The 25,664-nt window shown below is 34.8% G+C and overlaps 1 protein-coding gene across 2 annotated transcripts in view; it reads right to left on the bottom strand.

Annotated features, from left to right (window-relative positions):
• Positions 1-6,427: 6,427 nt before the first annotated feature.
• LOC102396257 (cytochrome P450 20A1) overlaps positions 6,428-25,664 on the bottom strand; it is a 42,398-nt gene continuing 23,161 nt past the window's right edge. For both annotated transcript variants that reach the window (XM_044937466.1, XM_006055015.3), the window contains 8 exons: positions 25,475-25,553; positions 23,173-23,288; positions 22,272-22,326; positions 19,260-19,380; positions 14,693-14,804; positions 13,558-13,622; positions 6,862-6,951; positions 6,428-6,687 (listed from right to left, as the gene is read on the bottom strand). In XM_044937466.1, coding sequence (XP_044793401.1) covers positions 6,537-6,687; positions 6,862-6,951; positions 13,558-13,622; positions 14,693-14,804; positions 19,260-19,380; positions 22,272-22,326; positions 23,173-23,288; positions 25,475-25,553 — 789 coding nt within the window. In that variant the 3' untranslated portion in view covers positions 6,428-6,536. The remainder of the gene's footprint in view (positions 6,688-6,861; positions 6,952-13,557; positions 13,623-14,692; positions 14,805-19,259; positions 19,381-22,271; positions 22,327-23,172; positions 23,289-25,474; positions 25,554-25,664) is intronic.

The raw sequence follows: 25,664 nt of genomic DNA, 5'->3' as shown, positions 1-25,664 counted from the left end.
ACACATTTGCATCTCCCTCAAAGGCTCTGCCTCAAGAATATTAAAAAAATTTTTCCCCAATTCCTTCTGAATCTACACCTCCTTGAAGGCTTAAAAAAAATCCCTATGAATATAATAGCAGCACTGACTTAAGCAGCTGTCTTCAGAAAGCTATCTGAAGCGCTTAAGAAAATCCAAAATGAAAGCCCAAGAATATTACTCTTCTACTCCCAGAGGCTCTAGGCTTCTCCCTCCAAAATTTTAAACTGTGAGCAGGTTACCATATAATCTCTACAATATCCTTTTAAGCTCTAAAAATTAATTATCTATTAGCTGATGACCTTACAATACAAACAAATCATAAAAGATAAACCACTTAGTGATGCAGTATAATTGAACAAGTCATAGAAATGTGGACAAAAATCTCTCTTTAACGTAGTCAAACCAATTCCTAGCTTTGTTTCTTCTCACTCTAAATGATCTCCAGTATTCCTATTCATCATCAATGTTGACAGTTTTCCTTGGTAAGATATGTAGTTTAATTCTCTTGCTCATAAACTAAAAATAACAAAAATAATGGTTTGACTCCCAACAGTTCCTTGCGTTTCTTCCCTCCTTGTACCTGTAACGGAAGCCTTCTGTTCTTTGTCGTGTAGTCAGCTACAAGTTCCTTCTTCTGTTCCTTTCAGCCACTAACCTGAAGGGTCTTTGAGTTGCTTCCAAACCGAGGACCTAGAGAACTCAAGTGCTAGAAAGTTAAGCTTTGGCACATGAGACTTTGGGGTTCTTCCTCCTGGGGTGAAACACAGAAGACAGAGAGCACAGTAAGTTCCATGTCTGTTTGGCTCACTGCTATATCCCCAGCATCTGGTATAAGATCTGCATACAGGAAGGGACCAATAAAAAATGTTGCCTGACTAAATGGTTCACATTCTTCAGACAGAAATGAAAGTCATGAGGAGAGAGTAGAGTACAAGGGCTCTAACAAGGAAAAACAGTAGAGGTAAGGTAGTGAGAAAATATGGAATTCAGGTGAATTGGAATGACTAGGTCACTCCTAGCCTGGAGAATTTCTGGACCATGCACAGATTAAAGAACTAGCGAAGACAGATGTTCCTACTTGTCTACATAGATCATTTGGACAAAAAGGGTTCTGTTCTGTGAACACTACATCTCCATGAAACACCAGTTTTTCAGGATAATAGGCGTAACCTGTAAAGGGGTACCTTCATCAAACACATTTGGAACATTTAGTGTTACATCAAGTTAAAATAGGTTTCCTTACATTAGAACTTCTCAGCTCTTCCAATATAATATGCATTACAGGTGTCTGAGAAAGAACATACATACACAATCTGAAAATGAATATGATCAAGGAAACTTTTTCTCAGAGTATCTCATAGGATAGGGTACCGTGAGACACTTTGGGAAATAATGCTCTTGCTAACCTAATAAAGAACTCTGATCCTTACATATTTTCTAGTTTAATGATAATCTGATGATAAGATATAGAGGAGCAAAGGTCTACTTGCTTACCAACTATTCTGGATGATACTTTGTAGAACTATAGCTGATTATAAATCTAGTTCACACTTAATACAGACATCACTGAAAGATGTCCATATAACATCTTCTTAAATACTTCCAGCAATACATATCACAAAGTACTATTAGCATTAGAAGTAGTTTGGTTTTCTTTATCAACTTTAAAGTATCAAAGTAACTTTAATAATTTCCTATATGTGCATAGAAAACCTCAATAAAGAGTTCATTCATTTCTTCAAAAATATTTACTGATTGCCATTTGGAGACAGGCACCTTACAACTTTATCCATGATAGTTACCATGATGGGGTAACACAGTTTCATTTTTACCATTAAGTGTTAAAAATTAAAACAAGAATTTGCAAGTATTTTAGACATACATAAAACCAAGTTTCTTTTAAAGAAAACTATCAGACAGGATTATTTGTGATTTATTTACTCCTGGCACGTTTTCCATGCAATAACAAGATCTGCTTCCAATCTGAAGAAAGACAGACACCAAACCATAAACGGCCTGAATGGGAAGCACACTGGAAGAAGGAATGTCATTTCCTGCCTTTTTGTTTACTGTCTGGATATTTTATAAAATTGCTTCAAGCTCAAATTTTACAATTATCCATAAAATTCTATAAATCAAACATAAAATTAATTTCTACTTTCAAAGTCTACCCGCCCCCAAACAAGACCTTACAAAAATGAGGTAACAAAAGAAAATGTTTAAAATGTATTAAACAAAAAGTAGACCATGTTGTTCTGACCACAATGGGTAAAAATATAGGTATGTGGGAACAGGAAAAAAACAGCTGTACAAATGGCAATTGAGTTGGCATTATTAGTTTTGAGAGTTCTTTTAATACCTCTGTTACAGTACTCTTATGAACTGTATATCATTTGAAACTACTGCTTCTCTCTTAAGAACAAAACCCCACTACACCCCACTGAAGATATTAGATAATCTGAAGTTTAGATCTTTCAGTGTTTCTTAGCTAGTATTTGTTATCTTCATTTACAGTTCTGTTTCTTCTTGCAAGAATGAAGAACTATTTTTTGTTTTAATTGGAGGACAATTGCTTTACAATATTGTGTTGGCCTCTGCCATACATCATCATCAAGTATCAGCCCCCTCGCTACGTCCCCTCCCTCCTGAACACACCTCCCATCTCTCACCAGATCCCACCCCTCTGGGTTGTCACACAACACTGGGTTGAGCTCCCTCTGTCACGCAGGACGTTCCCACTTGCTGTCTGTTTTCCATTTGGTAATGGATGTGTTTCCATGCTATTCTCTCAGTCCATCCACCCACTCCACCCCTACTGTGTCCACACGTCTGTGCTCTACATCTGTGTCTCCACTGCTGCCCCGCACATAGGTTCGTCAGTAACATCTTTCTAGATTCCACACGCGTGCATTAATAGACAATATTTTATTTTCTCTTTCTGACTTACTTCACTCTGTATAACAGGCTCTAGGTTCATCCACCTCAAGTTAGTCCCACCAGCACCTAGTCATGTTCTAAGGACTAAATGAGATGGGTATATAAAGAAGCTGGTTGGTAACAAACGCTTTCTTCAGTCCCGTGTTCTACTTGCAGCAAGTTTCGGTCTCACTCCTTTTTATCAGTGTAGGTCACTCACCACACTCAAAGCAACACTGTATGGAGCCCTGCTGGCCAGGCGGGTTTTCTGGCTTCTGCAGTAACAGTAACAGCTTTGTCGTCACAGTCTCCCTCCCCCTACTCCTCCCCTTCTACCTTCATCATTGGTCTTAGGAACTTAGGAAACAGGCACAGGACTGGCAAAGAAGAAAAACAAGGTCACTAGCATCATCTTGTTGACATTATCAAAATCCACCCTTGAAATAGTGTCCATTTCTCTTGTAGCTGTCTTCTCGCAGCTCCCAAACGACTCTTTGATTCTACTGGCCATGTCTTCACTTTTATACACTCAGTAGAATTATGCTTTTTTAAGCAATTTTCAATCTGTCAACATAACCACATGTGAAAAAAAAAGTACATTTTATAACAGGCAACAGTACTTTTTATGGATCTGAAGAAAAAAATCAAGATGTCTTCAGAGAAGAATGTTAAGGTTTCCCTCAGAGTCCAAAAACGACAACAAAGATTCTTAAAATGTCCTTTTAAAACGTAAAATGCCACCCCAATTTCAACTTACTTATATCAAAATTTTGTCTTAGGCTAGTGGAGTAATTTCATTTTTTAAGTGCTCACTGTAGTACCTACATTATGTTTTGACTTAAGCAGCTTGAGTTTATTAATATATAACTGTTTTGATAGAATGGATGGAGAAGGCAGGCCATTTTTAAAGCTGAAAAGAATAACAATACCTGAGAAGAGAAAGAGGGGAAGAAAAAATTGGCAAGTCTATATTTACTTCTGAGTGAGAATAGTAATGTTTCAGTTGTATAAAACACTATTGGTTAATAACACATTAAATGAGAGAACTTTATGTTTATCTGTGAAAAGTATATGTGGATAAAAGAGTAGAAAGATTAACCTCAGAAGCTGAACACTGGTTAAGTTCAAATAGTGGGGATGGAGTTTCCTATTTTTGTGCTTCTATATTTCCTAGATTTTTCTACAATAACCCATATACTTTTTCTAATAAAAATAGAACATTTTATCTTTAAAATACAAACTATTTTAATACAAAGGAAACAAATGAAATTTTGATATTGGATCTATAAAGAAGATAGAATCTATTTACATATATATAAATAAAACTGCACATTTGTGGGCCAGACAACATGTGTTTTTTTTTCCCAAATACATGCACAGAACTAATTCTGTTTTGAATTTTATTAGCACAAAGTATGGAAGAGCCCTTTCATGCTGTAAGAAATGTGTTGTATTGATGTTTTTAAAAATAAACTTCTGAACTATCAAAAAGAATGCAGATCAAAACCAGTGAAGAGATAGATTTTAAAAAGCTATAAAATTGAGTCCGGCCAGAGGCATGTTACAAGCATCAGTGATACTGAGGCTACTAAAATTTAGGTTGCTTGTCAAAGGGCCAAGAACAACAGTGAATGGATAACTTATTTTACACATGATAAAGAGTATTTTTAAAAAATCTTATAGAAGATGACTTATTTTTAATGTTGCAAATTAGTTATGTAACTCTGGATAAAATATGCTTATGTACCTGATTCTTCTATCCTCTATTTTCCTCAAATCCAATCATTATTAAACACTGTTTCTTTTCATTTATTGGCAATATGGCAACACCCTGACTCTGGCTCAGCTCCCCTGTTGTTGCTGATCTCATCTCACTAGAATTCCACTTACCTGATTTTAATGACACTTGGCTTACACGTCTTCTGCCTCCTCTAACCTTCCACTGCCATTTTCAAAGCCAAATAAGGTACTTAGATAATAAAGAAAGATGTTCTGTATACACTAAGCCATAGAAAATGAAGGTGAGAGGAAATAAATGTAAAACATGCCTTCATTGAAACAACATGATGCTAAGATCTAGGACATTTCACTTAAAGTTTCGAAATTTAAATTATTCCATAAATTAAATATTTTTGACAGAAATAAAGGCTGCATCTAGTTATTACTTAGTTTCTATGTTTAACAACTCATTATTTGGTCTGAAATGTTACCTATATAACCATAAACACAGCATAAAATGACTCTTTAACCAGAGTACATTCTTGAAACTTAAAATTACAAGAGAAATTCAGCAGTGTCAATAACAAGTCCATTTGCAAACATTTATCATTATTCTTCCTTTCCTCTCTATTGGCACTTGGCATATTTCCTTCACAGTTATCTTTTTAAAAACATTATTTAAAAGAAATTCTTCAAGAACAATATAACCAGAAAAAAAAAAGCAAAACTAAAATACAATGCTGTCAATAAAAAAGTATTAAATATAAAACTTGTCAGTACTAAAACATAAATCTGGAATGATACTTCAAATATTTTTGAAAAAGCTCCAATAAAGAAGTATTGCTTACTAATTTTTACTAATGAGATTGATCATTTTTCTAAAAGCTTATTAGCTGTTTCCCAGTAGAAGCTGTTTTGTCCATTTATCTACTGCATGTTTTCTTGCCAACTTGTATGAGCTTTTTATATGTAATATGGGATATTATCGCTTTCTGTCATATATATTGCAAATATTTTCACCCATATTTGTTTTCTTTTTTTAAAAATTTGGTTTGGTTTTTAGTTAATGTTCTCTCATTTCTTAATCATAAGTTCATTATGGTTAGGATATAACATAATAAATAAATTTAGGAATTGCTTTTTCCACAAATGAGAATTAGTGGAATAATACAGTGCTACTAAGATTTTCAGCAAAAATGGACAGAGGAGCCTCATTCTTGATTTGCTACTTAGGAGGGACATTTCAAAACACATTCAAAAACAACTATATAATTTTCCAAATGATTCAGAACTGTTAAAAATGATGAGCAATGTATAAGTCATGAAATGAACACTGTTGTCTGGGAATGCACAACATCAGCAAATACAAGGGACATTATTCACTGAATTACTCAAACCTAATAACAATAATTAAACACAAATTAATTTATACTTGGAAAATAAAAACATTAATCCAATAAATAAAATCACGAAAAGTCCTTTTTCCCCCCTTTAAGGTGATTTACCATAACTATGAAAAGGAGTTAATATTATTTTTATTTTTTATGAACATTTGGAAAATATTACTGTGAAAAATATTTTATCTTCAAGAATATTAATTTTAGAAATCAAACCAAGGCTAAGAAAATGAAAATAATGGCATATAAAGTGATAAGACAAAAGTTAAAAGCAGAAGGCCTCCCATTAAAATGATCACTATACTGATGCAATGAATATAAGTGTATATGGAACATCAAGAAATTCTGGTATACAAAAATCCAAATTTACATGATGAAGTATTAATAGGTGTTTATTTTACACAATGATGCTTGGTTTCTAAAAGGATTCAATACAGATTTCTTAATGATCATTTTCTTCAACAAAGTTAAATGCATACAATTTTAATATCTCTTTGAGACAGTGATCCAAGCTTCCTCTTTGGATGATGTCACCAGTTCATACTTAGTTTCAGTAACTTGTCCCTCCACAGAGAGGAGGTGCAGTCTCCTCAGCAGGACACTCAAAAGCACTGCAGCCACCATATAGGCAAACCTAGTCAGCAAGAGAGCGACATGGTCACCAAAGATTAACGATTACTTATACAATTCAACTTTTAAAGTTAATTTATACGATTTATACAGATTGTTCATTCTCATCAACAGTGATTATCAAAATTTTAAGTACAAAGTCTGACATCTTTCCTTTCATTTTCCTTTATCATCTCACCTCAACTCTGGGCATTCCCGTGTGCCTGAAAATCCAAGCAAGGAGAAAGTTTTCATAACAGATTCATCATCAAAACGCTCTGGATCAAACCTAAAAAGAAGGATTGGGGCCAGTCAAACAGAGCTCCACTGGCATGGCATATATTTACACTATAAGAACACAGGTATGTAATAAAGTTTAAAAACTACTAAAGATAGAAACTGCTGTCACATTATATTTCATTTTGACCTTTTATGTTCCTAAACTACTGAATATATGTCTCTTTTTGCTTACTTTATTATTTCTAAACAATAGGCGCAAAATACACTTCTCTAGAACCATCAGGGAATAAAAGCATAACACGCACTTATATCATTTATGAGATTTAAGGATAAATCACACAAAATCACATGAGATTTAAGGATAAATCACACAAAATAACACAGTGAGTATTTACATTAAGAGTGCATGAGCCCATCAAATCAATAGGCAAAGCATTTTACATTGCCTTTTCAATTAAATTTCATTTCTTAAAATTGAAGTCACCAGACTTAAAACTATACACATCAAAATTATATTACATGAGACATTATATTACATGAGACCCAGACTTATTAATAAGTGAAGGAAATGTTGGTAAATCATCTACCTGCAATGACTGGTAAATGTTGGTAAATGCATCTGTCTCCTCTGAACCAGGAGACCCAGGTTCAATTCCTGGGTTGGGAAGATCCCGTGGTGAAGGAAATGGCAACCCACTCCAGTATTCTTGCATGGAGAATCCCATGGACAGATGAGCCTGGCAGGCTACAGTCCATAGGATCGCCAAGAGTCGGACACGACTTAGCGACTAAACCACCATCACCAAGGATTTTTTACTGTACAGAAAAAAAGTTTTACTCTGTAAAGAGTCATGGGGAAGTGGATATATTAAAACAAAATAATCAACCCACCAATGAGCATAAAAATTCCGCTCAAAAACAAATGTTTTTAAAAGAGATAAACTCTACTGTGAGAAAAAAAAAATAGAATTCTGCTTTCATAGTCTTTTTAAAGAGTGTAAATTATCTTTTACTTTTGGAATATACTCTATTTACATTAGAGTCTATAGAAAAATTATATCAAATATAATCAGCTTTTTCCTTTTGTAAACTAACTTGAAAACTGGGACCCTAAGTGTTTACTTGAAGATATCTATGTTTCCAGGTTAAAAGATAATGAAACTAGATTTTTCCAACTTAAAAAAATTTTTTTATTTTATATTGGAATATAGTTGGTTTACAATGTTGCATTTATTTCAAGTGAACAGCAAAATGATTCAGTTATACATACACACAGATCTATTCTTTTTCTGGTTTCTTTCCCCTATAGGTTATTATATTGAGCAGAGTTCCCTGTGCTATATAGTTGGTCCTTGTTGATTATCTATTTTATATATAGTAGTGTGTATATGTTAATCCAAATCTCCTAATTTATCCCTCACTCTCACACTTTTCCCCTTTGGTAACTGAAAGTTTTATAAGTCTGTGAGTCTGTTTTGTGAGAAAGTTCATTTGCATCACTCTTTTAGAGTCCACATATAAGTGATATTATGTAATACTTGTCTTTCTGTATCTGACTTACTTCACTTAGTATGATAATCTCTAGGTCCATCCATGTTGCTGCAAACGGGATTATTTCATTCTCTTTTACGGCTGAGTAATATTTAATTGCAGGTTTCCCTGGTGGCTCAGTGGTAAAGAACTCACCTGCCAATGCAGGAGATACAAGTTCAATCCCTGGGTGGGGAAGATTCAGAGGAGCCTAGTGGGCTACAGTCCATGGGTTGCAAGAGTAAGATATGACTTCGTGACTAAACAACATATTCCATTGTATATATGTATCACATTTTCTTTAACCATTTCTCTATTGAGGAACACAGGTTGATGCCATGACTTGACTATTGTAAATAGTGTTCCAATGAACACTGGAGTTCGTGTATCTTTTTGAATGATGGTTTCCCCAGATGTATGCCCAGGAGTGGGATTGATGGATCATATAGTAGCTTGATTTTTAGAGTCTTAAGAAACCTCCACACTATTTTCCATAGTGGCTATAGCAATTTACATTCCTATCAACTGTGTAGGAGGGCTCCTTTTTCTCCACACTCTCTCTAGTATTTATTGCTTGTAGATTTTTTAATGATGGCCATTCTGACCAGTGTGAGGTGATACCTCACTGTAGTTTTGATCTGCATTTCTCTAATAATTGGTAATGCTGAGCATCTTTCATGTGTTTTAAGCCATATTCACTAACAACTAAAGATGAAAAATAGAAATTAAGGAAACAATCTCATTTACCATCACATCAAAAAGAATAAAATACCTGGGAATAAACCTACCTAAGGATGTGAAAAACTGATACTCCAAAAACTATAAGACACTGATAAAAGAAATCGAAGATGACACAGATGGAATGATATACCATACTCTTGGATTGAAAGAATCAATGTCAAAATGACTATATTACACAAGGTAATCTACAGATTCAACACAATCCCTATCAAATTATCAATGGCATTTCTTGCTGATCTAAAATAAAAAACTTAAATTTGTATGGAAACACAAAAGACCCCAAATGACCAAAGCAATATAGAGAAAGAAAAACAGAGCTGGAGGAATCAGGCTCCCTGACTTCATTCTGTACTATAAAGCTACAGTGATCAAAACAGTATGATTTTGGCCTGAAGACAGAGATCAATGGGAAGCCTAGAAATAAACCCACACACCTATGGTCAACTAATCTACGATAAAGGAGGCAAGACTATACAGTGGAGAAGAGACAATCTCAATAAGTGGTGTCCAAAAACTGGACAGCTACAGTTAAAAGAATGAAATTAGAACATTTTATAACACTGTACACATAAATAAACTGAGGATGCATTAAAAATATAAATGTTTTAAGACCGGATACCATAAAACTCTTACGGGAGAACACAGGCAGACGAACACTCCTTGACATAAACCACAACAATATCATTTTGCGTTCACCTCCTAAAGTAATGAAAATAAAAGTAAGAACTAACAAATAGGAGCTAGCTAAACCTAAAAACTTTTTTGCACAGCGAAAAGAAAACCATAAACAAAGACAACACACAGAATGGGACAAACTATTAGCAAATGATGTGACTGACAAGGGATTAATCTCCAAAAGATACAAATAGCTCATGTAGCTCAATATCAAAAAAAACAAACAACACAATAAAAAAATGGGCAGAAGATCCAAAAAGACATTTCTCCAAAAAAGACACAGAGACATCCAACTATTTTGATAAATATCTCATAATCTTAAGGATTAATAAATGAAAATGAATAGGTAACCTAATATCAAGTACTGAGGTTTTTTAAAAAACTTCTATAACACTTATTTTATTTGTTTATTTATTTGCAGGGTAAGAGGTAATTCCAATTTTATTTTCCATCAGGAATTTAACTCAATTTACAACACAAGATTATAAAATATGTAGCAAATGACAATGTTATCCAAATACTGCTGCTGCTAAGTCACTTCAGTCGTGTCCGACTCTGTGCGACCCCATAGACGGCAGCCCACCAGGCTCCCCCGTCCCTGGGATTTTCCAGGCAAGAGTACTGGAGTGGGGTGCCATTGCCTTCTCCATCCAAATCCTAGGTTTTCAGAATTTTGAAAATACACTAAATTTTCTAGGTATGTAGTCAAACTCCTTCCAGAGAAGGATTAGGAAATAAGCCATTTTGCTGCTCCCCCTGTGCTGAAATGTGGGGGCTAACCACAGCCAGTACCTCCATTCCCCTTAACATATGCTTCTTTGTTTGCTATGATCTTGTGGGACTTATGAATGCAAGACGTGCCAGTTAACAGAGCAGGGAAATTTGGGGCATATCCTTCCCTCGATGGCAGCCATAAAAGTTGGGACACTCGATGTGTGTGAAAGGGAGATGCTGGCAACTTGGTTTTATGGTTGGAGTGAACTAGAAGAAGAAGGTTGGGGGTGTGTCCACTGACTCCCACAGGCTCTGGAGAGGATCACAGCCAGTATTTCTAAATGCATGCTCATTAAGAAGCTGGATCTTCAGGTAGCAGCTTGTAAAGTACACAATCAACCCCCTTCCAGGGAGAGATTGGGAGATAGGCTTTTTTTGCCTGTTCCCTCTATGCTGAGCCCTATGGGGACAGCCATGGTGAATGCTTGTACTCCCAACATGCTCCCATTAAGAACTGCTTCTTTGCTACAGTCCTGTGTGATTCAGGAACGCAAGCTCAAATGGCTTTTGAAGTAGATGTTTTGGAAGCCCATCCCTCAGGTGGGAGCATTTAAAACTGGGGCACAAAATGTATGGTTCAAAGCCTTTTATCCTCAAGGAGAAGCTGAGAGTTGGATGTTCCCTCCTGATTGTATGACACTGTGCTGGGGGTTGAGTTTATGGCAAGAATGTGTCTCAGCCTTTCCCACCTGTTTCAATGTGGGTATTTTTCTCATTTACCAAATGTGGAGGAGTCACTCAGCTAGTTCCTGGATTTTTCTCAGAGGGAATTTCTCTACATTCAGAGCACCTGTGTGAGGAAGGAAATTCACAAGCCTGCTATATCACCATCTTGGTCTCAGTCCATACTAAGGATTTTAATGTCTGCCTTAGTTTTTTTTAGTTGAGAATTCTATTTCAGTCTGTTTTTTTTTTAAGTTGATAATATTTCATTATTTGGTTTAGAGTTCAGTTCAGTTCAGTCACTCAGTCGTGTCCGACTCTTTGCGACCCCATGAACCGCAGCACGCCAGGCCTCCCTGGCCATCATAACTCCTGGAGTCCACCCAAACCCATGTCCGTTGAGTCGGTGATGCAATTACATTATTATCAATTTAAATCACAGAATTTGAGTCAGGGTTTCTTCCTCTGAGACACCGCCAATACAATAAAAGCAACAATGCATTTATTTCTATAAATAAATGTCTAGACAGTTTTCTATAAGGAGAATAAGGTAATGTCAGTTACTCAAAAAAAAAACTTCTAAAAACCACAATGAAATATCACCACATACCCATTAGAACTAAAATAAATAGAAACAATAGTTAATGTTATTGAGGCTACAGAGAAGCTAAATCTCTCAAACACTGCTGCTGAGAATCTATAAAAAATAGTCCGGCAGTTTCTTGTGAAATTAAGTATGCACTAACCATATAACCAATCATACTTTGGCATTTTTCCTAAGAAATGAAACGCCATGTTCACACAAAACCTTGTACACAAATGTTCATAAGAGCTTTATTCATATAAGCAAAATATTAGAAACAAGCCAAATGTCCTTCAGTGGGTCAGAGGGTGGAAGCTGAACAAACTCTGCACATGTAGACTACTACTCAGCCATAAAAAATATGCAATACCCTTTGTTGATCTCAAGAGCATTAAATTTAGTGAAAAAAGTCAATCTCTCCATCTTCTTCTGTGTGATAATTATATTTAAACTGCAATTAATCAATCGTCTCTATAGGGTCTACCTCAGTCCTATGTACATTTTGGCTAGTGTGACGTAGTCTCTAAAGGATCATCTCAAGGCACTGACACAAATTAATCTCTGGAGTTTCCACAAGGGATGGATGATGAGGTATACAACTGAAGAAAGCTTTTCCCTGGCATACAACATTACTAATAACATTTCCTAAATTTGACTGCATTTGATTCCTAAAAATGATTTCTATATTTTAGCACATATTTCTTTCAGTATCTTCAATCTGTGACCCTGATTCTCTGAGTGTTTTGAGGATAGGAATAGTGTCAAAAGTTCTAGCAAAGTTCTTATGCTTTTTGTATTACATCTAAAAATTTATCAAAAATTTGGCATTTTTCCACATGAGATTTTTTTTTAAATTTTGAAATGTGAAATTTTAATATTTTATAACTATAAGTTATAACATTTTTATTTTACAAATGTATATCTTTAATTCTGCTATGAAAGCCCCTTGGAATATTAAATTTACTTAATTTTTTAGTAGATTTTGAAGTATTGTTATTTAATTTCTTAATAGATTTCCCTTTAATATCACTGTAACATGAAAAACTAAAATTACTTAATGCTTAAATGTCCCAGCCTTATACTCTGGAAGTAGGTTTTTATTTTACTTCAACCATGCCATCAACTCTGCCCACTGCCTGTCACATAGCTGTCTTAGCCCTCATCAACTCAACATATAACCTTCTTTCAGGCCACTAGATCTTAACCCACTTCTTTAAGGCAGATTTTACCAGATGCCTACTGAGGAGGCAAACAGTATCAGCTTTGTTCTTCACCTTTCCCCTCCCTTGCTGTTCTCACACACAATATACACACAACACCTATTTTCTGAATTCAACCAAAGAGCTTAATAACTGAGACCAATAGAATGAAAACAAGAAACTTCATACACTATACCCATTTACCAGTAACAGAACTCCAAAATACCACTGAAATTAAAGGATAATTGTAGAGATTAAGAAATTAAATAGATCTTGGGACAGAAGTGGTAATAGGAGAAATAAAGAGTAGAAGACAGCAGATTCATGAAAGAAAAAGTATTGAGCAGAAGATATACAGAGAAGGTGGTGGCTTTCTGTTTCTATATCACTGTTACATACTGAATTTCTCCTCAAAACATAGAAAGAGAACACAACACATGCAAACACATAAAAATTAAGAACTGCAAAGACAATGACAGAAATTTCCTACTTGTACGGAGATGACCAAGTACTGGGATCCTGAAGCACGACTCCAAGGGCATACAGGACAAGGGTCTGCAAAAAAAAAAAAAAGATACTCTGGTTATGAAAAGTCTAATAGAGACAAAATGACTCCCAGAAAGCCAACTTATAAAAATATTACATAACAGTAGAAAACACAGGCCATTAGTTTGGTGATCTCATAGTGAGAAGGTATCCCTTAAGCATGTCACAAAATACTAAAGTCATAAAAGAATAACAGACTTCACTATGTGAAAATTTAAAACCGGCATCCAGTAAATACAAAACATACCATAAAACTAGTAAAAGATAAACAACAGACAGAAAAAAAAGATTTGCCATAATACTGACAGAATTAATATGTATAATCTACAAAAAGACACATAAACTCACTAGAAAGAAAATAATTCACAGAAGAAATACCAACTGTGAGTATATGTATGAAAAGCTGTTCAATTTCTCCAATTATCAGGGGGAGCAAATTAAAATTATGAGATAATTTTTTATATATGATTCACATAATACATTAAAGATTCATAAATCCAGAGGTAGTAAAGAATATGGAAAGAAAAGCATTCTCATACACTTGCTCAAAATATAAATTGCCTTTTAGAGGCAATTTATAGTAATGAAAAAAATTAGTGTCAATCTAAATTTTCATCAATGAGGACTACTTAAATTATGGTCCATTCACACAACGCAGTACTATACATCCATTAAAAATAATGAATTGGATCCACAGTAAGTGCCAGTTGTATTAATTGCCTCAATAAAGGAAGAAAATTAAAAACAACATATAAACAGTATATTTTCACATATAAATTAGGTTTTTAAAATACATACATATATATGTATCTATACATAGAGTAATACATATACATAGGAAAACACCTACAAAATATACACTAAACGATTCACAGTAGTACCTAGGGAGAAAGGAGTCTTTCTTTTATGTTGTTTGAACCTTAAAACAAACATATATTATTTTGTAATTTTAAATAACTGTCTTTTATTTAACAATAGGTAGCATTTATTGGATACTTTAAACAATAAAGTTTAAAAATACATACTAGAAGAGTTGAAAAGAATAACTGAATGGGTTAAGCATACCAAATGTTTCCTACCTCCCTAGGAATAATAAATTTGTCAATCTTTCCTTCAATATCTTGAAGCCGGGCAGAAACTGGGGTCAGTTTGGCAGTCCGAACAGTTTCACAAAGCACTTGCCGACAATACCTGTTTAAAAAAAAATTTTTTTGAGGATCCTTATTTTGGGAGAATCAATTTGAAATGTATATACATTTTGAAGTGTTATTCAACAATTTTAATAACCTTCCTAATGAAATAGTCATCATAATTCTTATTTGCTTAAAACACAGTGTATACTAGAAGGATATAAAGTTTAGGTTTAGGTGAGTAAGAATTAAACAAATGAAAACAACTTTAAAAGTACCAGAAGAAAACTCAAAACAATATTTTTAAAATTTGTGTGAAGCATCCTTTATTTTTAATAAAGGATTTAATAAAAATTTTAATAAGACTTTTCTACTTCAAAATTAGAAAAAATATTGAAACAATGATGGATATCATAAAGAAAAACACCATGACTATGGAAAAATTTCTAAATACTTGAACTCATCATTAAGTAAAATTAAAAGCCAAGTAGAAAAATTATTTACTGTAAATATATCCTTAATGCATCAAAGCTCTTTAAAATACCAAATTAAAATGATCAAACATCCCAACAGGAATATGGACAGAAAATATAAAAGCAATCCACAAAAAAAGAAAAAAAATTGCAAATGTCATGGAAACATAAATGATACTCAACCTCATTAACAATGGAAACTGCCAATCAAAGCAAATTTTTTTACCTGCCAGATTAGCAAATATGAACAAGAGTACTGTCATAGAAAATGCTAATAAGAAATAGGAAAATGGACATTCATATTCACTTGGGGGAAGTATAAACTGGTACAGCCTTACTGAAGGATGCTGTGCTGTGCTTAGTCGCTCAGTCATGTCTATTTGTGACCCCATGGACCAGCCCTCCAGGCTTCTCTGTCCATGGGGATTCTCCAGGCAGGAATACTGGAGTGGGTTGCCACGCCCTCCTCCAGGAGATCTTCCCAACCCAGGGATTGAACCCAGGTCTCCCTCATTGCAGGCGGATTCTTTACTATCTGAGCCACCAGAGAAGCTCTGATGAAGGATAACTTGGCAATATATATGAAAATATAAAGTTTGCATTACAATGAGAGGAATAAAAGCTAAAATATATTGAAATCTTGGTATGCACCAGTTCTGTTAAATAGTTTCTATGCAGTATTTCATTTAGTCCTTATAAAAAACTCATGGGTATTATTGTTTTTAATTTTACAGATTTTAAAAATGAGGCAATTGTTTAAGATCACACAGCAGGATGAAACAGGGCACTCAAAGCTGGTGCACTGAGACAACCCAGAGGGATGGGATGGGGAGGGAGGTGGGAGGGGAGTTTGGGATGTACACCCGTGGCTGACTCATGTCAACGTATAGCAAAAACCACCACAATATTGTAAAGTAATTAGCCTCCCAATTAAAATGAATTAATTAAAAAAAAAATCACACAGCAGGTAAGTGGTATTGACAGGATTCAAATCCAAATCTGTTACCCCATAGGCCCCTAACTGTAAACACTACACTACTGCATACATTCTTAAATAATTATCTCATTTCTCAGACCTTATTAATAGAAAGATTTAGAAATATTTGCAAAGATGTAAGCATAGGAATGCTGATTTATATAATTTCTAAAAACATCAAAAACAAAAAAGGAAACATCCTTTCCTCTTTGAACAAATATTTTTAGGTACCTACTACATTAGAAGCACTGCATCAGATACTAAGCTACAACAGTCAACAAGACAAAACCCTCAAAGAATTTCAAAGTCTAGCTGGCAGGGGAAAGGACAGAGGAAGGAACATCAAGGATGAACAATTAAAAAGGCACAGTAACTGTTATGATAAAGGAAGTTCAGGGTGTTGGGGAACACATGGCAGGAGCACCCAACTGGAGAAAGGACTTTGCAGATGAATAAACACTTAGCCTGAGACCTGAAGAAAAAACTGGACTCAGCTAGAGGACAGAGGAAGAGAGAATGTAGCCAAAAGTCAGAAAATTAAAAACAGTGCTTCCACATTTGAAGAAACAAAAGAATTTCAGTAAAGCTGAAATGTCTCATAAGCCAAGTTAGTGGGTATAAATTTTATCTTAAGGGCAACCAGAAGTCACTGAAGGATTTTAAACAGGGGAGTATGATCAGATACCAGAGAAGGCAATGGCACCCCACTCCAGTACTCTTGCCTGGAAAATACTATGGACGTTCGAGAAGCCTGGTAGGCTGCAGTCCATGGGGTCTCGAAGAGTTGGACACGACTGAAGCGACTTAGCAGCAGCATGATCAGATACAACTCCCCAGATATAGAAAGATGACTAGCACAGTGATTCTCAACTTTAACTACACATTAGAATCATCTGAGAAGCTTCTGAAACTTTCTGATGCCCAGAGATTGTTGGTTTGGGATTAGTCTCAGGTTAGGTATAATTTTAAAGCACCTAAAGAGATTAGTGTACAGTCACTGGCTCCAAGAGCAATCTGGAGTAGCTCAGCTGGTAAAGAATTTGCCTGCAATGCAGGAGACCCCAGTTCAATTCCTGAATCACGAAGATCCACTGGAGAAGGGATAGGTTACCCACTCCAGTATTCTTGGGTTTCCCTCGTGGCTCAGCTGGCAAAGAACCACCTGCAATGCAGGAGACCTGGGTTTGATCCCTAGGTTGGGAAGATCCCCTGGAGAACAAGGCTACCCACTACAGTATTTTGGCCTAGAAAATTCCAATGATTGTGTAGTCTATGGGGTCACAAAGAGTCAGACAAGACTGAGAGAGTTTCACTTTCACTTTCATAGGAGGAAGAAAGACACAAGGCTGTTGAAATGCCCCAAACAAGTTGGTGGTGCTCCTCATGGGTGGGGGTGGGGGACAATGGAAAGAACTAAAACTAAACTTCTAACTAAATGCTGTTTGGAAAATAAAATCAACAAAACGTACTCACTGACTAGATGTGGTGGAGTTACTACGTATAGAACACTGTCTACAACACATTAAGAGAAAACATGGAATTTACAGAAGAGTTACATGTTTTGTATTTAAAAATGTTTTTAAATTTTTTGTTTTAAATACATATATATATGTATAGAAAAAGTCTGGAAAAATAATATAGATAGTTAACAGTTGTTATCTTTCTTGTCCTCATTTACAAAGGACATTCACCTTCTATGTCATACACTTTTGCATAATAAAAACTTCAAAAAACAAGTATGTATTACTTTTTAAAACTGTAATCAATAAAGCTTTCAACATTTTAAAGAATCCCTAACAAATGTCTCCTTGTGAAATCCATGGTTTCAAGTTCTTTCTAATGGCTGTATCCATATCTTCTTTTCTATAGTTGAAAGATGCTCCAAAGTAAGGTTGCTTGTTACCCAGTCTCAGACTTTCAACCCCCTAAGAAGTCACAGTTGCTATTTTTAAAAATCTTTTACATTAAGGTATTACTTACATATAAAAATGTTATCCATTTTACCTGTACAGTTTGATAAATTTTAGTCATTGTATATGACTGTGTGACTACAACCACAAGAAAGATATGTAACAGTTCCCTCTCCCTAGAAAACTTTCCTCATGCCTCTTTGCAGTTGATCCCCTCCCCATTTCGGGGCCCCAGCTATCACTGCCCTACTTTCTATCACAATAGCTTTGCCTTTTCCAGAATGTCACCTAAATGAAACACATTGTAGACTGTTTTTGTGCTTGATTTTTTTCACTTAGCATAAGATTTATCCATGTTGTTTTGTGTATTGATTTTGTGTTACTTTTTATTACTAGGTACTATTCCATTGTATGGATATAACACAATTTATCTATTCAACAGTTGATGAATATTTGGACTACTTCCTGGTTTTTGCTATTATGAATAATATTGCGATAAATGTTTGCATACAGGTCACTGTGTGGACATGTTTTCATTTCTGTCCGGTAAATGCCTAGGAGAACTGCTGGGTCATACTGTACAATTTTGTAAGATCCTGCCACATTGTTTTACAACAGAACTGTACCATTTTGCATTCCTACCATCAATGTATGAATGTTCCACTTATTAGACATCACTGATGCTATTTTATATAGGCCCATGTAAAAGTTTCCCAAAACTACCTTATGATTTTAAAAAGCAAATTAAGTCATCTATTAAAATCTATATGTTTGGCAAAACTAATACAGTGTTTGAGGTTTAAAAATAAAATAAAAAAAAAAAAAAAAAAAAAAGACCTGCTCAGACAAAAAAAAAAAAAGAAAAAAGGAAACAATACAGAATTATATGGGGGAGGGCATTAATATAATTCTGATATAACATTTAATAAATGTTATCTGAAGCAAATTTAAATTAGCTTAGAAATAAAAATTTCCAAATAAATTAAGTATTGGCTAAAAAAAAATAAAATAAAAAAAAGTAAACAAAATCTGTATGTAAATACTTTAAGTCCTGTAAAAATACATGGCTTTCCTCCATATTGGCATTAGTTTTAAATAAGATAAACCAATTCAAATTTTAAAGATCTCCCCGCCCCTCCCTTTCCTCAGGTTCTTACCTGAGCTCCTCAATTTTCTCTGAAGTGATAGCTCCCTTCCCCAAAACTTGGTCAATCTCTTCATATAGTTTTTTCTGAATTTCCTCATAGGTGGTTAAAAAACAGATTGCCCAGGTGCACACTAAGTGAAAGTTTATATTAATAACAATGAAAGCAGTGAATTCATAGTTTGGGTGCTGAATAAAAAACAAACTTACTATTTTTTGGTATTTTCTCCCCCCCACTCCATACAGAAGATACATAAATGCTACCAGAAGATAAAACAAGATTGTTCATGAGATTTGTGCTTCATTCAACAGAACATAAACATTTACAGAATATTCTCAAAGACAGTGAAATCTAGAAAATTTCTTTCATAAAATTGGCAAGTAGTCAAAGGCACTTGATGCATTTTACCTTAAGCAAAACAGTAATGATAAAAAATAAACTTCACATCTGGGGAAGTGTTAAATGCTGGCAACTGTGATGGACTGTTTGGTTCACTCAACCATGTAAAACAAAACAGTTGACTTGTCAGTTTCCTCAGGAGCCCTAATGAAATGATTCACACGAGTAAAAATAGCAGGAGATTTACCTATAAATCAGTGTTTCTAAGTTTTTACTTGTAATACACTGGTTCAAGAGCTGAAACTGATTAATTGCTTAGGACAGTGGTTCTCAAAAATCTCCTGGGAGTCAGAGACTGTGTGATGACACAAGCCCACCATCCACAGATCCTGACTTAGTAGGTTTAGGGTGTGTCCAAGGTACCTATATTTCTAACAAATATCACAATTATTCTGATGAATGCCAACAATGGAGTTCACTGGTTTATGGCTTACTTTTTCTGAAAATGGCTTACGGATTGTAATCACTGAGGAAATCAAAAGGTAAGAAAATTAATTACAAAATAAATATAAAATAGTTATATTTCCCCTAGAGATCCACTGGGATTATAACTGTTCAAATGGAACCATCCAGACATACAGCATCTCTTTCCTTAGATTAAGCCTGACATGACTATCTACAGCTGTACTTTTTCTATGTCAAGTACTTTTTCAATTGTGTTTAATAATTTCTACTTTTACTTATTATCTCTTTCCTGAGCTAAAGGGCTAGCTTAAATTGGCCTTAAAGTTAATTTTTTAAAATATTTGCCAAAGTCATATATTATCCAAATCCAATGTAAATACATAATTCACCTTCTGCATTTAATATTATTATCAGTAAAATCAATAGCTACCTGGTACTGAATTATTTTGATAATTTATTCACATCCAGAGTTCATAAAAGGCATATGAGTAACTCACTTTAACTTTTTTTCTATATATGTTTCCTTACTATGGCTTGTAAGTAAACTGCAGAACTTCTATTTCACAAGTGATGTGAAAACTTATGCAGACAGTATATATGCACATGTATGCAATCGTATAATAATATATAGTAATATATAACATTGAAAGATTTAGCACAAGGATTTGGATACAGTAGGCACTCTACACCCTGACTAACTACATTATCATTTAAAATTAATATAACTGTTTAATAACCTCAAACACTGTTTTTTTATACAACTCTATTAAAAATAACCTCAAATACTATTTTTTTTGTACAACTCTATTAAAAGACAGAGAGTATAGCTTTAAAATGTGATTTTAAGCCACTTAATGTTCTTTAATTACAATGTTGAATCAAGACACCAATTTACAGCTGGAAACCTTGGAGGTCATTCTTATTTTAGAAGAGGAAAAAAATGTAGAGGTCAGTATCTTGCTTCAGGCTACTAAGTCGCAGAGGAGGGACTTTAATTAAGGTTTTCTGCTGATCTTGCCTCTCAAAATTTCAGAGGTGCTTTAAAAAACAACCAACCCACATGCAAAAAAACAGCAATACTCAAATTTTCCCCCAAAACTACAAAAAAGATTAACATATTAAGTCAACCTTGGAAATGATCAATTTTTAATATCCAGAGTACAACTGATTCAGATTTTTTAAACATTTATTTATTATTATTTAATTATTTGGCTTCGCTGAGTCTTAGCTGCAGCATGTGGGATCTAGTTCCTCGACCAGGGATCAAACGCAGGCCCCTTATATTGGGATCATGAAGTCCAGCCACTGGACCACCAGCGAAGTCCCTGATTCAGATTTTTTGAAGGTCTTCAGCAAAGATATATTTTAACAGTAATATATTTTTTAAACAAGTATTTTTTTAAAAGGTTCAAGACATTATTTTTGACACATGCTCACCTATATTCCACTTAATCTATAAAATCTGGGACATCTCTAGATACCAAAAAAGTATACAAAGAAGAAAAACTTACAGGAACTTCACATTTGTACTCATCCTTTTTAAATTTTCTTAAACAGAAAAAGTTATGAACAAAATCCTTTAAGTAAACATAAATTCTTTAGATTTTCAACTTGCGTTTTAATACTTCCTTTAGCATTTTTTGTTAACACAATTTTATGGATATACAAATTCTTAAAAACTGTATAAATAAATGGTAGTCTGATAAAACTCAAAACCAGTAAGAAAGCTTAGAAATGTATCACCCATTTTAGAATTTTAAATAATAATCACCTTTAATTTCACCAAGAAGTTCTTTTAAATCATGATTTCTGTGGCCTATATTCACTGCTGGTAGATCTTATTAATGATCTTATTAATAGCAGACAGGATTGAAGTCAAAGTGAAAAGCAGCAGGCAACTGAAAAGCTTACAGCTCTGGTTGGAAAGGTGTCAACAGCAGTTCATTTTAAAGGCACTAACCAGAATTCACAATCCATAAACTGTGTCAGGAAATTTATGGCAATGTTCAGAGGTGGCACAGAGCACCTGGGGTTAAGAAAAGTGGGGGTGGGGGGCGGGAGAGGAGCACGGTGTGAATCTAGCCTTTCCAACAGGAATAAAAAATAAGAGCTAAGGGAAATTATAAAGAGATCTTGCAAACAGTGCTTCCTTTATTTTAGAATAGCTTTATCTTTCTGTATTTTATAATCTATCTCAAAAAGAAATCAATTTATACTTACATTTTGCGGTTATCATGCAACTGGCCAGAGAAAATATCATAGTGTCTTCTAGGATCTAGGAAACAAAACCAAGTTTAGATAGTGTGACATGTAAGGTGGCCTGTATTAGACCCTGTATTAGACCCAGTAAAATCATCTAGAGTATAGAATTGGGAGTTAAGAAGGAACAAAGTATATTATTCCTTAATGACGTTTTCACTTGAACAAAATCTATATAATGTAAAAGCCAACCTAAACACTGAACTGCATTTTTGAAACAGTGAACTTTTATCCAGTAATATTACTGGTTCATGATACAGCAAACAAACTGACTCAGTCTTATCTGAGCTTGGCTCAGCTTGGCTGAGTGCAGCAATGAAGACTCAGAAAGAGTGAGGAGCCTGCCACTGTTCTGGAGTGCGATTTAATTTCTGTACCCACACACACCTAGAAAACCGCTTTTTGTCTATGCCGACTTACATCCACAGAGGAGGCAGAAGATTCCTACAGTGAACAGGTGTGGCAGCAATGGCTCCACTCCCGTCGTGCCTGGCACCGCCAGGAACACACAGTGGCCCAGAGGTGTGCTGGGAGACAGACCCACACTGGGAACAACCACGCTGCCACATCTGGTCATGTGGGCAGAGCTGTTTAGTCGAAAAAGGCTCACCCAAGCCCTCCTCTGTAACAACCACAGAACTTTGGTTCAATATCTGCTTACTCAAATATTAGATACTATATAGCTGTTTCCAAGAGCTAAATAACAGGACAGCAAATCTAAATACTATTTATGGATGATATACACTAAAAAAGTAAAAAGCCATTGAATTCTAGGAAGGCATCTGGGTTAAAGTGAATAAAAAGCACACTCTATACATGTCTGATTATCCTTTGTTTGATAAACATTTAAGAATTACATCACCTGTTGGTCATTAAGGTTCCCCTGTACTAAGGAGTCAATGAAAATATGCTGACTGAAGTTCCTTCCTTTTCGTTCTTTAATGATTTTCTTTAAAATAGATTCCAGTTGCATAAGGGCTTAGAGAAGAAAAACAAAAAAGATTTTCATTTGTGAGGATTGAACAATTTTTTGTATTTCTACAATGTTCCTATGTGCAGAGTAAAACTTTCAGTTAAAAAAAAAAAAAACTTTCAGTTAAAAGAATAATAACATAATTTTTAAAGCTAATTTAAACTCTATTATTTCTCCTTTTTGCTAACTTTAACACATGTACCCAAATGCATAAAACATATATGCACAATTTAACAAATAACTAAATCAAACACCCAGGTCAAGAAGTAGAATGATTCTAGCCCCTTAGAGGACTTTTACACATATACCCCTCTGCTGGTATTATTCACCTTCCTTCTAAATTCTTTCTTCTTAATTCCATTCTTCTCCCAAATAAAGCATCACTCATTTAGAGACTCCACCAAGTGTGAAACAGTCAGAAAGTAAATTTCTGGAAGATTAATCCAACTTCCAAGAAAATTATCCAGAGATCATTTCTCAGGCCCCATCTTACTTGACCTATCACAGCACCTGATGGGAACACTTTCTCATTTGGCTCCCAGGATCCCACTCTCCTGGGCTTCACACTTTGCTCCCACTTTGCCTGCTGCCTGCTGCCAAGTCGCCTCAGTCGTGTCCAACTCTGTGCCACCCCATAGACGGCAGCCCACCAGGCTCCCCCATCCTTGGGATTCTCCAGGCAAGAACACTGGAGTGGGTTGCCATTTCCTTCTCCAATGCATGAAAGTGAAAAGTGAAAGTGAAGTTGCTCAGTCGTGTCTGACTCTCAGCGACCCCATGGACTACAGCCCACCAGGCTCCTCCGTCCATGGGATTCTCCAGGCAAGAGTACTAGTGTAGGGTGCCATTGCCTGCTTGCTCATTCTAAGGATTCTTTATCAGTTCCTTCTCATCTCTCCAATTTCTTAATGATGGAATGCCCAAGGTCAAGGACTTCTTTTCTTAGATCTTTATTTATACTCATTACTTTGGTGATAACCATTTTCATGCTTTAAATACAATCTACAGATGGAACACTCCCAAATTTATATTTCCAGTTAGGACCTCTTTCTCCTGAATTTCAGACTCGTATCAAACAATCAACTCAGCATCTCCACTGAGATGTCTGAAGTATACGAAACATAACATATCCAAAATGAAGCCATGATCTTCCCCTCAAAACTGGATCTTTCCATAGTATCTGTCCCATCTGATTTCCTAGCAATTTCATTTTCAAATTACTCAGGTCTAAAACCTTGGTATTTCCTTCTCTCATACCTCACATCTAACCTGGCCATCAATGTTGGCAGTTCTAATTTTCAAAATACAGAATTATTCTCCCTTATTCTTTTTTAAAAATAATATTCTATTTTCTGCTACCTTCCACCTAGTCCCAGCCACATTATTTTTCTTGCCCAGTTCCCTGCAGTAGCCTCCTAATTAGTCTTGCTGCTTCTGTTCTGAGCCTGGAGATGACAGCAGCCCAGTCACACCAAAGCCAGACAAAATCTGTTCCACTCCCATCAGTCTTTCTGGTCTTCTATTTTCCTAACTCATTTCACTCCAGCCATAGCGTTCCCTGTTGTACCTCAAATATATCAGGAAGAATCTTACCTCAAGGACTTTGCAACTACTTTTCCTCTACATGGAATATTCTTTCTCCCCCTGGTCATGTGGATGTATTTATAAAATATATAAATATTTTTTTTACTCAACATTATAATAGCAAGAATTTTTTATTTTGTTACATTTCTTTTATAACATTTGTCATGTTGATATTATTTCCTTAGCAATTCCTATATTGTTGGATATTTAGACTTTCTACTGTTTTTCTACTTGTATAAATATCATTACAAAGATATTCACAAATATTTTCTTATTTTAGATAATTTCACTCATTATTTGTAACTCTTACTTAACATGTATTTTTAACTTGCTTTCCCAGGACTGTACCTTTGCACTTTCCATTAATCCTGTAGGGTTTACCAGAACTACAGTACTCTCATTCTGAACAAGTGCTAGAGTTTATTGACTAATTGACAGCCTTTCCCTCTCTTTTATTTAAGAAAAACTTTCATAATAGGAAATGTAGGAAAAAACATAAAAGGAAGAAAAACACATGACCTATAACTTCATGAATCAGATATAACCCTATTAAAGCTGGGCACATTTCCTTTTGTCTTTACTAAAAATTAAGAGTGAAAAAACTTACCATCTTCATATTGTTTTTTCCGAGTTGTACTTTTATCAAGTGATCCATCCAGAAAGCCTTTTCCAATCTCAGACCAAACCTCAAAATAGGAAAGTATACCTATTATTTAGTACATAAACTTTCCAAATAATACCAAGGAATCTAAGCTAATAACTGAAGAACCTCTGTCTCACCAACAGAACTGTTAAAC

Source organism: Bubalus bubalis, chromosome 2, assembly GCF_019923935.1.
Source record: "Bubalus bubalis isolate 160015118507 breed Murrah chromosome 2, NDDB_SH_1, whole genome shotgun sequence".
NCBI lineage: Eukaryota > Metazoa > Chordata > Mammalia > Artiodactyla > Bovidae > Bubalus > Bubalus bubalis.
Note: the sequence above shows the minus strand (reverse complement) of the source record. Positions and strands in the feature narration are given on the sequence as shown.